The sequence below is a fragment of the Melanerpes formicivorus genome, unplaced genomic scaffold (genome assembly GCF_026170545.1).
Source record: "Melanerpes formicivorus ecotype bairdi unplaced genomic scaffold, bMelFor1.0.p_v2 SCAF_9, whole genome shotgun sequence".
NCBI lineage: Eukaryota > Metazoa > Chordata > Aves > Piciformes > Picidae > Melanerpes > Melanerpes formicivorus.
In genome coordinates, this window is record NW_027142361.1 from 13,454,293 (window position 1) to 13,471,461 (window position 17,169).

General features: G+C 46.6%; 1 protein-coding gene across 2 annotated transcripts in view; it reads right to left on the reverse strand.

The window, feature by feature from the left end:
- ASXL2 (ASXL transcriptional regulator 2) overlaps positions 1-17,169 on the reverse strand; it is a 154,898-nt gene that overhangs the window by 10,901 nt on the left and 126,828 nt on the right. For both annotated transcript variants that reach the window (XM_068143067.1, XM_068143068.1), the window contains 6 exons: positions 14,561-14,684; positions 10,531-10,671; positions 8,696-8,859; positions 4,430-4,526; positions 3,299-3,404; positions 982-1,681 (listed from right to left, as the gene is read on the reverse strand). In XM_068143067.1, coding sequence (XP_067999168.1) covers positions 982-1,681; positions 3,299-3,404; positions 4,430-4,526; positions 8,696-8,859; positions 10,531-10,671; positions 14,561-14,684 — 1,332 coding nt within the window. The remainder of the gene's footprint in view (positions 1-981; positions 1,682-3,298; positions 3,405-4,429; positions 4,527-8,695; positions 8,860-10,530; positions 10,672-14,560; positions 14,685-17,169) is intronic.

Sequence of the window (17,169 nt, forward strand, 5' to 3'; positions counted from 1 at the left end):
CAGTAATAAAGGCCCTGTGTGATCTTTCGGTGTCAGGCAGACCTGTTTTAAGTACATTTCAATCCTAGTGACTCACCTGGAAGCTCATCCCTCACAGCTGCAGGCAAGAGAACGTCATACATCACAACTCAAAGCCTATCAAGCTCACTCAGAAAAATCTGTAAGGTTATTCTGGACCTCAGCACTTATGGTCCATCATTCTTCCAGCCTTTGTAACTGTTTCCTCAAAGACTATCAAATGCCCAAACTGAGTGTGCTTATTGCTCACTCATGGGGTATTTCCTGGTGGTTTGGTAGTAGGTGTGTGGTCTATCGCCCAGACCAAAATTTGGAGTATTTCCTCTTTGTTTCCATCTGCCCTATCCTAGTGGCAACTGTTTGCCTGCTTCTTTTCCTATGCAGGTTCTCAAGACTCAGCAGCTAAAAGGCTTTTGAAGTTCAGATATTCCCTACAACAGCCTTTCCCTGCCACCCAGTCTGTACTATGCTGCATCCAGCTGGTAGAAATGAGAACTGCATTAGCTCTAGATGGTGAATAATTTAATTTCTGGGCTTGACGTAATGGAGGAAACTGCAACAATGTTCTTTCCTGACCTGTTACTGTACTGCTGGGGATACCTCCACACCTGCAAAGTTCTCTGCACTTCTGGGCTGCAATCTACTTTGTTATAGTCTCACAGTTCCTCTACAGCTGTCCCTGGCTTCCACCATGAACTCAGTGTTCCCTGTTATGGGCAGTCTTGGGCTTCTGCACAACTGTCCAAGCTTCTGCCCAAGACATCTTTTAACAGACACGTGTGTATGAGAGACGCCTAACCCAAGCCATGGTGAGTAGCAACCAGCCTTCATATCTACATTGCTGCAACAGGCAGGCAACAATCTGCAAACACAACCAGGACCAACAAAGGGTTTCTCTGGGAGCCACCAGCTGAAATGAGCCATCTGGGGCCACTCCACATATCTGGCCTTGTTTCTCCTTACCTTGAGTGGGGGTACTCGTGGCACTGGGGTCCCCGTGGCAGGAAAGGACTGTAGCTGAGTGCGAAACGCCTGGTGGTGCTGGCAGCTCTCCACCATGCGTGGCTTCTTCTCAGGAGTGGTGAGAGCTTCCTCATGACTCTCCAGCTTCCTCTTATGGGCTTCAATGCTGACCTCCATCTCTTCATTTACAGGGGCCTTCTTTTCAGGTGTTTCTGGAGTCTTCACTGGACTCTTCATGTTTGCTACAACTTCCCCTGCTTCAAGGCTCTTTGGTTTACTTGGGGTCAGGACTGAGGTACTGACAGTCCCTTTCACGAGCACCTCCTTGGAGGCAGTGTGCTTTCTCTCTTCCTCAGGCTTCTGACCAGCAGCAGTTTCTGGTTCCTCTTGAACGGGTTCTCCTTGGACCTTCTCTTTTGTAGGGAGTGAATGGTCACTGGGTTTCACTGGAGAAACCGAGGCCTCTGCAGGTTTGGCTGGTTTTGGCTGCACATCTTCTCTTTGTTCCTCTCTTTTCATGGTTGGTGCTTCGTGGACTGCATGTGCTTTAGACTCTGAGGGAGACATTACCTCCTCTTTGAGGGAGGCCAGAGAGGCCGCTGTGCGTTTTGGCTGTTCAGATACTAAATTTTCAGTCTCTGGTTCGGCAGGGCTGCTGTTTGCCATCAGTCTCTTAGACTCTTCGAGACTTAGTCCAGAACTATCAATAAAAACAGAGTATTTTGTAAAACATTCTTGCAAAATGCATATTACCAGTTTGAAAACAGGGAGAGGACTCTCAGCAGAGCACACTGTAAATAAATGTGTCTCAGAACTAAATCTATGCTGCTGTCTTTGAAAACCTGTTTCCATGTAAACATAAGGAAAAACTCATTCACTGTGAGGATGACAGAGCCCTGGAACAGGCTGCCCAGAAAGGTTGTGGAGTCTCCTTCTCTGGAGATATTCAAAACCCACCTGGATGCATTCCTGTATGACCTACTCTAGGTAATCCTACTTTGGCAGAGGAGTTAGACTAGATGATCTTTCAAAGTCCTTTTCCAACCCCTAACATGCTGTGACTCTCTGAGCTCTTGATGCTTCCACATGGAACAGAACTTAATAGCAAATTTTAAACCACCTAAACAAAACTTGAGGAACACAGGTGAGATCTAGTCCCTCTACTCAGAGAACTAACAATTTTCCAGGCTGCAAACCAGAATAATTTGGCCAAGAGTAAATATTCACTTCATTGGTCATCACAGACCTATCTCTGCAGCACATGAACATCTCCCACACTGTGTGCCTCTGTCTGGAGCACATATGGTGACATTTGGAGAAAGGGATGCTCCAATCCTTATAAAGTGAATTTCATAGAATCACAGAGTCTCCCCACCCTCGTACTGAAGAACTTCTTAAATCCATCTCCAAAATGATGGGAAAGTCTTGAAGGAAAAAGAAGCACAGGCTTGCAGACTGAGGTGTTTAACTGAACACATCTCTGACTGAAGATGTGGAGAAATACAAAGATTTTACCTAGCAGCTAGACTAGAATAGAATCGAATCAAGTAAACCATGGCACCAAGCACCCCATCAAGTCTCCTCCTAAACACCCCCAATGATGGCAACTTCACCACCTCCCCAGGCAGCACATTCCAATGGGCAATCACTCTCTTTATGAAGAATTTCTTCCTAACATCCAGTCTAAACCTCCCCTGGCACAGCTTGAGACTGTGTCCTCTTGCTGCAGAGTAGGCTCAACCACCACCTGTGGATCACCAGGATCCTGACACTAGAAGAGCCATGCGAGGATAGCATCTCAAAGTATATTGGCAAGGAGTGGGAGAAACTGAGATAAAAAGTCTAAAGGACACCCTCAGCTAAGGAAAACAGTACTACAAGAGTTAAGGAATCACAAAATCATAGAATGCTTTGGGTTGGAAGAGATCTTAAAGACCACCAAGTTCCAACCCCCTGCCATGGGCAGGGACACCTCCTACTAGACCATGCTGCTCAAGGCCCCATCCAGCTTATCTCTGAACTCTTCCAAAGTTCACCACTTCTCTGGGTAACCTGTTCTAGTGTCTCACTACCCTCATATGGTGAAGAATTTTTCCCTAATGTGTAATCTAAGCCTTGATTAGAAATGAATTCTAATTAGCATTAGAAATGACAGCAAACAATCACTTCTGACCTAGATCGCTCAGTTCTGGAGCAGGTTTTTCAGGTTTCAGGACTAAAGAAACATTAATGCTTCTTTATGGACAGCAAAGCTATCAATGTGGCAATGCATCTGGGCAGGCAATGCAAGGGTAAAAAAGGCAGGTGATTTCCTTACCTCTGACCATAATAGCTCTCAAAAAAATGTTCCTTCCACAGCTCAACCTTCTTTTCCTTTTCTATTTCTTGACGTATTCTTAGCTGCATTTCTGGGGTGAATTCACCTGCAAAATGCAATAGAGGATACCTTTTATAAAGCTATGGATAAAATAAATGACAGAATTCCATCATGCTGGGGGTTGGAAGGGACTGCTGGGGATCATCTGGTCTAACCCCACTGCTAAAGAACCATCACCCACAGCAGGTTGCCCAGGAGGATTTGGAATCTCTCCAGAGAAGATGACTCCACAACCTCCCTGGGCAGTCTCTTCCAGGGCTGTGGCACCCTCACAGGAAAGATTTTCCTCATGTTCAGGTAGAACCCCTGGGTTCCAGTTTGTGCCATTTGGCCCTTGTCCTGTTGCTGGCACCACTGAAAAGAGTCTGGTGCATCAAATTGCTCCCAACCCTTTAGCTATTGATGAGCACTGAGAAGATCTCCTCTCGGTCTGCTCTTCTCCAGACTACCCAGCCCCAGGTCTCTCAGCTTCTCCTCATCAAGAAAGAAGCCTCAGTCCCTTCAGCATCTTTTTAGCCTCTGCTGGACTCTCTCCAATAGTTCCCTGTCTCTCTTGAACTGATGTGCCCAGACCTGGATCCAGGACTCCAGATGCGGCCTCACTTGAGCAGAGTAGAGGGGGAGGAGACTCTCTCTTGACCTGTTGGCCACACTCTTCTTAATACACCCCAAAAGACCACTGTCCTTCTTTGTCACAAGAGCACACTTGTGCACTTCCTTTCTCTACTGGGCTTAGCAGTAGGCTGTATTTAGATACCAGAGCTTGAGGATATCACATCTCTATTGTCAGTTCAGTGAGATCTTAAACCCATTTATCCTTCTTTTCTCATCTCTTCCAGGGACTTGCTCACTTTTTCATATTAGGTTCAGAAGAGAACCCCTTACTCCAGCCCTCTCCATAGCCTCGAGATGACACAGATCTAGGCTTGGCATGTGCTTGCATGGGCTGCACTGACAACAGTGACCTTTGGTCACTACAGCACTTCAACTTCTTCATTAAATATCACATTTCAGACATTCACTAGTTGAAAGCTTTCTAGCATTTGGCTTCATTTTCTTAGGAGGTTTTACCTTCTGACAACCTCTCCTTCCAGCCCTGGGCAGCTGAGGTGAAGAACTCATTGTTGAGTGCAGAGCCACTCAGCTTCATCAAACCATCTGCCCCAACCTGCAACACAGGACAAAGGAAAAAGCATTAGCTAGCTGGAAAGACAAGTGCCACAAGCTGTCACCTCAGATCTGAAAACAGAGCAAGAGCCCAAACACTGACACGAATCTCTCTGGAATTTCTTTAACTCACACAGACCTAGATAATCACTCTTCTTAAGGCTGTGCTCAGCCAAGCCTGTGATCCAGGAGGCTGGAGTAAATGACCCTCACCCTTGCTTCAGCCCAGCTCTCTGTGGTCCTTCTGCTGCACAAACATGCATGAGCAGCAGATGTTAAAGGTGGCAAGGAGAATCACAAGGAAACAGAACAGCAGTGCCCCTGAGAAGCTTCTTTAGATGCTCTTTCCCCTCCAGAATTAGCATCATCTGAACTACCACACAAGGCAACAGCTCTGCTGTCTTCTGGGGAATGTGAAGTGCATGAAAGAAAAGCAAGGACATGAAAGGTGTCATAAAAGAGTAAATTTCACAGAGCCCCAGCACAGTGAGAGTTGGCAGGGACCTCTGGGGATCATCTAGTCCAACCTCCCTGATCAAGCAGAGTCACCCACAGAAGGTTGCACAGAATTTTATCCAGGAAGGTTTGGAATCTCTCCAGAGAAGGAGACTCCACCTCTCTGAGCAGCCTCTTTCAGGGCTCAGTGACTCTCACAGGAAAGAAGTTTTTCCTCATGTTCAGATGGAACCTCCTGGATTCCATTTTGTGCCTGCTACCCCTTGTGTTGTCATTGGGCACTACTGAAACAAGTCTGACCGCATCCTCTTGACCCCTGTCTTTTAGCTGTTGATCAGCATTGAGAAGATCTCCTCTAGGTCTGTTCTTCAGCAGGCTAAACAGCCCCAAGACTCTCAGCCTTTCCTCATCAGAGAGATGCTTCAGTCCCCTCAGCACCTTTGTAGCTTCTACTGGAATCTTTCACCAGTTGTTCTCTTGAACTGGGGAGTCCAGAACTGGACCCAAGACTCCAGATGTGGCCTCACTGGGGCAGAGTATAAGGCAATGAGAATGTCCCTGACCTGCTGTTCCCACTCTCCTGAATGTACTCCTGACCACTGGCTTTCTTGGCCACAAGGGCACAGTGCTGGCTGATGGGAAATTTGGTGTCCACCAGCACTCCTAGGTCCTTCTCTGCAGAGCTGCTTTCCAGTAGGTAATGTAGATGTATTTGAAATGTATGCAGTCATAACCATAGATGCTCCAGGAAAAACAGGGATAAATGTGGCTCAAAACCCAGGTCTTTGAAGTATGGCTAACCAAACAGGGCAGTCATGCTGCAGAGTAGGATATGAAGGAGAAGGCCTGAGGGTAAGACTAGAGCAGAGCATGGTGAGAAATTATAAACAGGGTAATAGAAAAGATGTCAAGTTTGCTTTTGCTCTTTATCCTACAGCAGTAATTTTCTCTACCAGAAACACAAAAATAGAGGTATCACAGAATCACAGAATACATCTGGTTGGAAGAGACCTCAAAGATCCAACTCTTGACCCAGTACTGAAGGGTCAGCAATAAACCATGTCCCCAAGTGCCAGGTCCACACACTACAGGGACAGTGAATCCACTACAGCCCTGGGCAGACCGTTCCAGTGTCTGAAAATCCTTTCAGTGAGGAAATATTTCTAACATCCAGCCTAAACCTCCCCTGGTGCTGCTTGAAACCATTTCCTCTAGTCCTGACACTTGCCACCAAGGAGAAGAGGCTGCTCCTTCCTCACTCCAACCTCCCTTCAGGTAGTTGTAGAGAGCAACGAGGTCTCCCCTCAGCCTCCTTCTCTCCAGACTGAACAATCCCAGCTCCCTCAGATGCTCCATGAAAACTTGCAGGGAAAAACCTAACATGTTTCCAGTTCTTGCATAAATGATAAGTCAGAGTAAACAAGCAAAATCCATCTGTCCAAATGCAGGATACATCTGCTTGCACTGAGGGATCTGTGCAGCAAGCCTTCAGTGGTGCAGGGTTAGGCAGAACACACTGCTTCTCCTTAGGCAGCATGTGTGGTGGAGGAGATTAAATTGACAGAAGTGACCTAACAGAGGGTTTTGTAGGTAAGAGGTAATTGGAGGCTTTTCCAGTAGGAGCAGCCGTTACAGGGATTACAAAAGCAGAGCTGTTACTTCCCAGCCCAAATCTGGAGCAGGATTCACATGACCACTCCCTACTGCAGATATGGTGTTGCCTGTTCCTTTTGCTGGAGGACAACTACTGCAGGGCTGACCAGGTCACACCTCAAGGTGCCCAGCAGCAGCAGCTATAACAGCTCAGAGTCATGGCCAAGCAAAACACAGGAGATGTGACCTTTCACAGCTGGCATGTCCAACACCTTCACCTCTTCCGTTTGCTACAGCAGAGCCTGGCATTTTCTAATGCCTGACATTTTCTAGCAGCCAGGCAATATTAGTCAGTTAGTCAAAATTTGTTCTCAGTCAAATTCTAACTCAATTTAAGGACAATTAAACTTGAAAGTCAGGCCAGAAACATCTTACCATCTGCTGTGAGGCTCTTGCCAGTGAACACCAGCTGCAAACTCAACCACATCATATTTTGACACATACCTAATTATGACAAAAGGCCACAGGACTTCTAATACAATTCCTTCAAATATTTATTGGATCAGCCTTGGGCTAACAAGTCCCCAGTGAACACTGAGGGAAGATGAGAATTTATGAGACAACATGAAATGTCAGAACTCCTAGCTCCAGGAGAACACTGCCTGGTCAGCACAGCATCCTCTAGCACAAAGCAGAGTGCGGCTGCCACAGCCATAGCTGTTACCAGCACACTGGGGGAACCAAAAGAGCAGCACAGCTGTGCAGATGGGTAGAACCCCACTAAGACAGATGTTTGTGCCAAGTGTATAAGCCCAAGCTGCTGTCCCTCTTCAGTTTATAGTGACCAAGCCAGCTGTGTGTATAGAGGGGGGCACTTATCATAGTATCAGTCAGGGTTGGAAGGGACCACAAGGATCATCTAGTTCCAACCCCCCTGCCATGGGCTGGGCACCCCACACTAGATCAGGCTGGCCAGAGCCTCATCTTGGTTCACTCACTTGGTTCACCTCATCCTGAAGCACACACCTGTATTTGGTCACAGGCTCTGGATTGTTCCAACTAGATTTGTACCTGGACAAGCTGGAGAGTTGGGAAGAGAGGAACCTCATGAAGTCAACAAGGGCAGGTGTAGGGTCCTGCACCAGGGAGGAATAACCCCCTGCACCAGGACAGGTTAGGGCTTAACCTTCAGGAAAACAGCTCTGCAAAGCAGGACCTGGGAGTGCTGGGGGACAGCAAGTTTCCCATCAGCCAGCAATGTGCCCCCATCACCAACAAGGCCAATGGTCTCCTGGGGTGCATTCAAAGAGTGTGGACAGCAGGTCACGGAAGGTACTCTTCCCCCTCCACTCCACACTAGTGAGGTCATAACTGGAGTCCTGTGTCCAGTTCTAGGCTCCCTGGTTCCAGGGAGACAGGGAACTACTGGAGAGAGACCAACAAAGGCTACAAAGATGCTGAGGGGACTGGAGCATCTCTCTGAGGAGGGAAGGCTGAAAGACCTGGGGCTGTTTGGCCTGAAGAAGAGCAGACTAAGAGGGGATCTTCTCAATGCTGATCTATATCTTAAGGGCAAGGGGCAAGAGGATGTTGCCAGACTCTTTTCAGCAGTGCCCAGCAACAGAACAAGGGTCAGCTGACACAGGAGGTTCCAAGTGAACAGAAGGAGAGACTTCTTTCCTGTGAGGGTGTCAAAGCACTGGACCAGGCTGCCCAGAGAAGTTGTGGAGTCTCCTTCTCTGCAGAGATTCCAAACCCACCTGGGCATTACAATCCCTGGAGGGGTTTAAAAGCCATGCAGATGTGATGCTGAGAGACATGGATTAGCAGTGACCAGGCAGTTCTGGGTTAACAGTTGGACTTGATGATCTGAAAGGTCTCTTCCAACCAAAATGATGCTGTGAACTCTTTGGTTTTGGTTTTGTTTTCTGGTAGCAATAAATACCCAAACAAATCACTGAAGCATTTTCCAGGTTGTTTGTTGGTTTGTTTTTTTCACACCATGCACAGAAGAGAAAGTCCATCCCACTAGATATCAGCATGGGGATGTCTAGTCTGAATTCCTTCTGGAGAAGCTTCCTGCTGACACCTAAGAGCCTGGCTTGTCTTCAGAGGACGTACCTGCCTGTCCACCTCAGGCAGCAGCAGCAGAAGGCGCTGCTGGCAGTCTGCAGGCAGGACGGAGAAGGTGTGCTTGTTGATCAGTGCCCGCAGGTTCGTGTTCACCAAGATGGAGTCAGGAGTCTCCACGTCAATTTCTGCACACTTGGCTCTCTTCAGCTGCCCTGCAATCAACCACAAGGACGTGAGTGACATCTCAGCTAGGAGAGGATTAAAGGCTCCTTTTGAGAAGATCAAAACACTACCTTAATAATCCTCTTCATACCTCGACTGGACACATTTTGCCGTTGCACAAACAGTTAAAAACAAAGTGGGGGAGGTCCTTCCCAGCACAGACCATTCCCATACCTGCAGCTCACCTCACTTCAGTAGGAATCCTGACTAGCTGGGGACTGCCCAGGAGTCTTATCCGTGAGGGCCTCCAGAACTGCTTTTAGAATCACTGAATGGTTTAGGTGGGAAGGCACCTTGAAAGGTCACCCAGTCCAGCCCCCTCAACAGAAAGCAGAGACATCCTCAACTAGATCAGGTTGCCCAGAGCACTGTTGAGCCTCACCTTGAATATCTCCTGGGATGGGACCTCAACCACCTCCCTGGGCAACCTGATCCAGTGTTCCACCACCCTCATTACCATGAGCTTCTTCCTAATGTCCAATCTAAATCTACTCTTCTCTAGTTTGAAACCACTGCCCCTCATCCTATCACCACAGGCCTCTGTAAACAGCCTCCATCCTTCTTGTAGGTCCCCTTCAGGCACTGGAAGGTCGTTAGTAGGAGTCCCCAGAGACATCAGTGTTAAGGCTCAAAGGTCAGTTTGCTCCTCAGGATTTCTTCCTGTATTTTCCTGTTTCATTCTCCATGAAAGCATTTTAGTAAACTTCATCAGCTCCTTGTCCTTGTGTAGAAACAACAACAGTGGACAAGGCAGTAACTCTTTTTCTTCCCTTTTCTGTGCTCTAAAATCAGCAAGTCCAGCATTAACCCTTATGCTGCAGCCAGCTTCATTTCTGTGCTGCAAATTCAGAAGAGAATAACCAATAAAGCCTTTGTACTGTGCACTCTGTTTCCTTTGGACACATCCACTGCCTACTACTGGCAAAACACCCCGTGTTTGGAAGCTTAGATTAGAAGTACATTACTAGTAAAATGGCTATCATGAAGACAGGTCATGCTCCTCCTGACTCCAAGGGCAACAGCAGTTATTTTCACAGTACCAGTACCTAATGAATGCCATGGAGGTTTGTTTCATTAGGCTAAGTTTGTTCAATTAGAAGTCTTTCAGAAAACAGCCCTGCAGGTTTATAATCTACTCAAGTTGCTGAATTTCCTTAGTACAGAGGACAAATGGAACATGCCCTGAAAAGTGTCTGTTTTCAGCAGTGATACAGGAAATCTACCATGATTAGTATAGACAGAGACCTCAACATGTCCTTGAGTTCACTGAAGTCAGTTTCTTTATTAGTAGATGTTAAAGAAACCACAGAAGGTCAGGAGTGCTGAGAAAGGCCTCAGCTCAGTGAATGGGAAAGAAGCCAAACAGTACACAGAGCCTGCTAAATAATGCAGGACCTTTTTAGCTTCTCAAATGGCAAGCTGCAAATGCACAGGTAGAAACCCCTGATGAGAAGAAAGGAGAAAAGGTTTCTTTGCCTAATTAAGGTTTGAATTATTTATCCTAATTCACACAGTGAATTCACATCAGTGCCTTCTTGAGTGGTCCAGAAGTCATGTTAGCTATGCAATTAATTACACATTTTAGTGCATTTTGCTCTTCAGGCTTTTGTTCTGTCATCAGAGCAACCAAATCCCCAGAAGCAGAAGAAGAAATATCTTACTTGCATGGAGCCTGTCAGATCTCTGGAACGGTTTCTTCCCCAGCCCTGGCAAGGAGTTTTCAAGCTTGACAGAGGGAGAGGAACTGGAATTGGAGTTCTGAGGGCTTCCTGACTGTCCATCTGACTGCTTTGCTTCCCAAGCTGCACAGGAAATGGAAACATTTAAAACCAAGGAAGTACAAAGAAATACCAAATCAGAGCTGTTTGGATTGAAACAAAGGTGCTTTAACATGCACACCCCAACCCCAGCAGCTCTGGGACAAGCACTTCTAGGATCCTTATGTTCCTTTGTTCTTGTAGCACGTGCTCCCCAATGCCTGAAGTAGAGGACCCCTCTATTTCAGATACACAGACATTTTGTTTATGGTTTGAGTCTATTTCCCACTTAGTCCCATCTTATTTTCCCTCTGTATCCAATCCACTAATGACCTTGTTAAAATCACCTTTCACAAGCAGCTTTAGGGTCTGTTTGAGTGCGTGTGCACTTTCTATATGCTACCCTACTTTTTGCAGCTTTTGTTCTTTTAGGCCATTCTCAGTAATTTCTCTTCCTCTTTCACATACTCAAAGAGATATTTAAATGTCCTTCTCTAAATGCATTACTTGGGCAAATGAGACAGGTTGCATCACTATGACTTTTCCTTATACATCACTGTCACCCACATTCTAGTTTGCACAGCAGTACATTTTTGTGCCAGTGGAAAGAGCCGCTCCCCTAGGTTGACACATGTGAGGGATGGGACCTGTCCAGAGTGGCCTGGACAAGTGGAGAAACTCCTGAGATTCCACAAGGCCAAGTGCAAGGTTCTGCACCTATGCTGGGACAACCCCCAGTATCAATCCAGGCTGGGGGATGAAGGGATGGAGAACAGCCCTGTGGAGAAGGACTTGGGAATGCTGGTGGATTAAAATCTGGGCAGCAACTGGCAATGTGCACTCACAGCCTGAAGCTGACCACATCCTGGGTTGAATCCAAAGCAGAGTGACCAGCAGGTTTTGAGCCCCTCACTACAAAATCTGGAATATTTCCTCATCTCATGCTCATTTTCTGTAGTGTGGAATTCTGTGGGTTTGTGTGTGTGTTTATGCTCCCCTTCCAAATAGCCCTAAACAAATCCAAACCAAAACTAGACCAATCTGTCCTGTCTTGTTGGTTAATACACAGCTGGAATGTTTCTTGTGACATCTGTTTAGACAAATGCAAGGTTGCAGCTATGTGCTGTAGAGCCAGCTGAAGGAACAGCCATATTTATCAGCTCTACTTCATGTATCATTTAAGAGCAAAGTATTTAACAACTGATGAGGTTGCCTGTTGCTCCCAGGCAGCTTAGGAGCTCAGACCCTTTCAAGAAGGTTAAGGGGAAGGAGGTTAACATAGAATCATAGAGTAGTCTGGGCCAGAAGGGACCTCCTAAGGTCATCTTACCAGGCTGGATGAGTGTGGGGTGTCCCTGCCCATGACAGGGGGGGTTGAAACTAGATGATTCTTGTGGTCCCTTCCAACCCTGACTGATACTATGATACTACCAATATGACCTCCCTGCAGTCAGCAGGGACATCCCCAACTACATCAGGCTGCCCAGGGCCTCATTGAGCCTCATCTTGAATATCTCCAGGAAAAGGGCCTCTACCAGCTCCCTGGGCAACCTGTTCCAGTGATCCACCACCCTCATTGTAAAGAACTTGTTCCGAACATCCAGTCTAAATCTGCTCGAGTTCTCTAGTTTGAAGCCATTGCCCCTTGTCCTGTCACTGCAGGCCTTTGTAAACAGTCTCTCCCCATCCCTCCTGTAGGACCCCTTCAGGTACTGGAAAGTTGCTGTTAGGTCTCCCCTGAGCCTCCTCCTCTCCAAGCTGAACAACCCCAGCTCCCTCAGCCTGTCCTTGTAGCAGACAACATCTTGTTTGGCTGAAATTCAGTCCTAAGCTGTGCTTGTGCCTCCAACACCTGGTCTGAGAAGGAAGCCAAAATTAATCCATTAGGAAATGACACATTTCCCCCAGCACTATTAAGAAAATGCAGTGTCAGGTGTGTCAAGTCTTTAGCATGAAATGAGAGTTTAAAAGCCTTTGACAATTTCTCTGCTAACCAGGATTAAACCTGAATGGTTCATTAGCACAACAGGCAGATATTGTTCCTGGAGGACCCCCATCTCCAGAGCCCCAGGAGGAACTGCATCTTCACTTAGGAAAGCAGGAACAGGGCCGACCAAAGAGGGACTGAAACAGGTGGGATGATTTGTAAGATTGTCAGCTAACATTGTGTGAGTGAACCACATGGAGATGTGATGCTGAGGGACATGGTTTAGTGGTGGCCTGGCACTGTTGGGTTAACAGTTGGACTTGGTGATCTTAAAGGTCTCTTCCAAACAAAATGACTCTCTGATTCTGTAATTCTAATTATGTCAAAGGCAGCAGGGAGAAGAAATCAAATAACCTGCACTCTGTGCCTGTGATGGATGGGACAGGAAATCTTGGGTTTAAACCCAAGGAGGAAGAAAATATTCCAATTAGAGGCTAAGAAAAGCATTTTGAAGACAAAGTTAACTATGCAAGAAGGACAAGACTTGCTGGAAGTTTTGGGTCTTCGCATCAATGGCTTCTCTCAGAACAGACTGAAGAAAACACCTGTCAGGAATGAATGAATGCATCACAGATCTGTCCCTGAGGAAAGGATGTGGACCAGATGAGCTCTCAAAGGTACTCCTAGGCCTAGTGTCTGATAGCTCTATGGAATTTCTTAACCTGACTGGTCAATTTCAGCTAAACAATCACATAATTACACCAAGAACATGCAAGACCAAGATGTTTCTCATGCTAATACTGCTTTATTGCTGCTGTATAATCCTCTCTGCCCCCTGATAAAGCAGGGTCACCTAGAGCAGGCTGCCCAATATAATGCCCAGGTGGGTTCTATTCAAGGTGTATTCTGAACTGAATGCACTGCTAATGCACCTGGGATGGGACAACTCCTGGTACCAGTCCAGGCTGGGGGGATGAAGGGATGGAGACCAGTCCTTAGGAGAAGTACCTGGGGGTGCTGCTGAGTGAATAGCTGGACAGGAGCTGGCAATGTGCACTCACAGCCCAGAAGACAACTGCATAAAAATGGGCTGCCCAGGGAGGTAGTGGAGTCATCATCACTGGAGGTGTTTAAGAAGAGACTGGATGGGGTGCTTGGTGCCATGGTTTAGTTGATTAGATGGTGTTGGGTGATAGATTGGACTCGATGATCTCAAAGGTCTTTTGCAACCTGGTTAGTTTTACTCTATTCTATTCAGGGCTGCATCCAAAACAGCTTGGCCAGCTGGTTGAGGGAGGGGATTCTGTCCCTCTACTCTGCTCAGACCCCACCTGCAGTGCTGTGTCCAGCTCTGGGGTCCTCAGCACAGGAGAGAGATGGACCTGTTGGAGTGGGTCCAGAGGAGGCCACAACAATGATTTGAGAGCTGGAACCTCTCTGCTGTGAGGACAGGCTCAGAGAGTTGGAGTTGTTCAGTCTGGAGGAAAAAGGCTCTGGGAGGACCTTTCAGCACTTAAACAGGCAAATAAGAAAGCTGGGGACAGAGTCTTTAGCAGGGCCTGTTATGACAAGACAAGGGGTGATAGTTGTAAACTAAAAGAGGGGAAATTCAGTCTAGACAGCAGGAAGAAATGTTTTGGGCTGAGGGTGGTGAGACACTGTCCCAGGTTGTCCAGAGAGGTGGTAGTTGCCCCATCTCTGGAATCATTCTAGGTGGGATTGGACAGGGCTCTGAGCAACCTGCTCCAGTTGCAGATACCTCTGCTCACTGCAGGGTGCTGCAGGGACTGGATGGACTTCAAAAGTCTCTGCCAACCCAAACCATCCTGTGATTCTATGGTTCTAATAAGAATCAAAGGCAGGAAAACAGAAGGTAAACCATTTCAGAAACAAAAAGAACATCACATAAAAAGGAGTAGTTTCTTCTCTCATCCCTTAAGAAGAGAAAAGGCAATTCAGAGAGACAGGACAGTAAAAAAACACGTTGGGAGTGTGGCTGCCACCTACAGGATTTGGCTGGTGTGGGGCTGCTGGCTGCCTTGACGGCCTTCAGAAGGACGTGCTGGTTAGAGGAGACCGGCATGCCTGCTCGGCATTGCTGCTGCTGCTTCTGCTGCTGCTGCTTCAAGGCCTGAGGAAGAGGACAGAAGAACATGACCAAAGACATTCAAATTGCTCTTACAAATGACTAGCATACAGTACAAACTGTTTGTTTTACACCAACCCATAGCAGGGTTCTGATTCCAGCTACATCAGAGGTTCAAAACAGCTTCTGAAAGACATTCAGTTCATAGGGGACAACAGCCACTTAAATACACCACTGCAAGCTGACAGATTTTTCTACCTTGCATCTAAACCAAAACCCAGAACATCTTAACCTGGGTTGTTTCATGAAAAATGCTCTCCAGAGAATGCAAAAAGAAAGGATTCCAAATCTGAAGCTGGTTCAAGAAGTAATTACATGATTACAGAAAAACTGAAGTTGGAAAAGACCCTCAGGATCACCAAGTCCAAATGATAACTCTACTCTGAAGTCACCCCCTAAACCATATCCCCAAGCACCACATCCAAACCACCTTTAAGCACATCCAGGGTTGGTGACTCAACCACCTCCCTGGGCAGCACATTCCAATGCCTGACCACTCTTGCTGGGAAAAAAATGTTTCCTAATGCCCAGTCTAAAGCTACCCAGTTGTAGCTTGAAGCCATTCCCTCTTGTTCTATCACTAATTACCTGTGAGAAGAGACCAGCACCTCAACCTCAAAGGACCACAATGTAATTCATTTCTGTCTCCTGGAAAACCAACTTCCTAAATATCTTCCACAGAGAGGTTAGTCATTTGGGAAAGATTCCTTTAATTAGGGCGGTAACAAAGATTAAAACACTCAGAGGAAGGAAATAAAATCCTTTGTTTCAGAAAAGGCCATTAAGGTGACCAGAATAGAGCCTAAATGACTAAGATGAGGAAGTAAGGAGACATTTGGATCAACTGCAACATTTACTCAAACCATGTTGTCTGCCTTCAGAAAATGAAACTCAAACCCAAATCAACTGAACTGCAGAGTGAACGCTGACAGCTCAAACATGCTGTGGAGCTGTGACATAGAGAGTAATGGAAAATGTGGTGTTGCATACATACAAATGAGTGGGACTGCTAAAGAGAGATCATCATCTTAATTAACAGTAATAATAACAACAATCCCATGAAAGCTCCAGGCTTGGGGCAGAGCAGCTGAAAACTGCCCAGCAGAAAAGAACCTGGAGGTGCTGGTAGATAGCCTGCTGAAGGTGAACCAGGGTGTGCTCAGGGGGCCAAGAATGCCAACAACGTCTCGACTTGGATCAGCAACAGCCCAAGGCAGCAATCAGTACTGCGCACGGGTGAGGCCACATCTGGAATCCTGCCTTCAGTTTTGAGCCCCTCACTCCAAGAGGGCAACAAAGCTGGCAGAGAGTCTAGAGCACAAGGCTTGTGAGGAGAGGCTGAGGGAATTGGGATTGCTCAGCCTGGAGAAAAGGAATCTCAGGGGAGACCTCCTGGCCCTCTACAACTCCCTGAAAGGAAGCTGGAGTGAGGCAGGGGTCGGTCTCTTCTCCCAAACAAGACAAGAGGAAACAGCCTCAAGTTATTCCAAGGAATATTTAGGTTGGACATGGAGAACAGTTTCTTCCCCAAAAGGGTTGTCAAGCCCTGAAACAGGCTGTCCAGGGAAGTGGTGGAGTCCCCTTCCCTGTAGGAATTGAAAATCTATGCAGATGTGGTGTTGAGGGATGTGGTTTAGTGGTGACCTGGCAGTGCTGGGTTAACAGCTGGACATGATGATGTTGGAGGTCTTTTCCAACCTTAACGATTCTGTGTTTCTATGAATAGTGATACAAAAATCATAGGAGAATAAAAATATGCAGGAACCTGCAGAATATTTGCCACACAAGAACAGCAGACTTAGTTTGCAAAGACACAAAAGGATGAAGGGAACGAATGGACACTTTTGAGTCCTATTTTCCAATACTAAATAGTTCCTATTTAACCACTTCTACCACAGGGTGAAAAAAAAAAAGGCCTTTAGCCAAGCTGAAACACAGCAGAATTGAAAATCAGTATGAGGAAGTATCCTCTGAAACTCCTGTTACTGAGGTCAAAAGCTCTTTAAAGAGAGGGAGATCAAACAAGAGGCCTGGCACTCACATGAGTATCAAAAATCCATAAACAAGTTCAGAAGGCTCCTGCAAATTCTTTGGTTTGAAGAGGAACCACAGGAAACAGTGAACATCAAGAACACACAAGACTATGAAGACCACTAAAGTGTTCAGGGGGTTGGACTAGATGACCTTTGGAGGTCCCTTCCAACTCAAACCATTCTATGATTCTATGAAATATTCAAGGCTTTGTATGTTCTGTCCATCACCTGTTCCATGTGCTCTTTAACTACTACATTTTTTTTTGCTTAGGTAAAACAAGTATGCTTCTGTTCCCTCTGCCACCTCAGTTCTTGGTCATGCAGCACCCAAAGGTGCCCATGCCAATGGTATCTCAGGGATGTGTGGGAAGAGGAGGAAGCAAAAATTCATTAGATACCTCTTCTTAAACTCTTCACACTTCTGTAATAAATGTTTG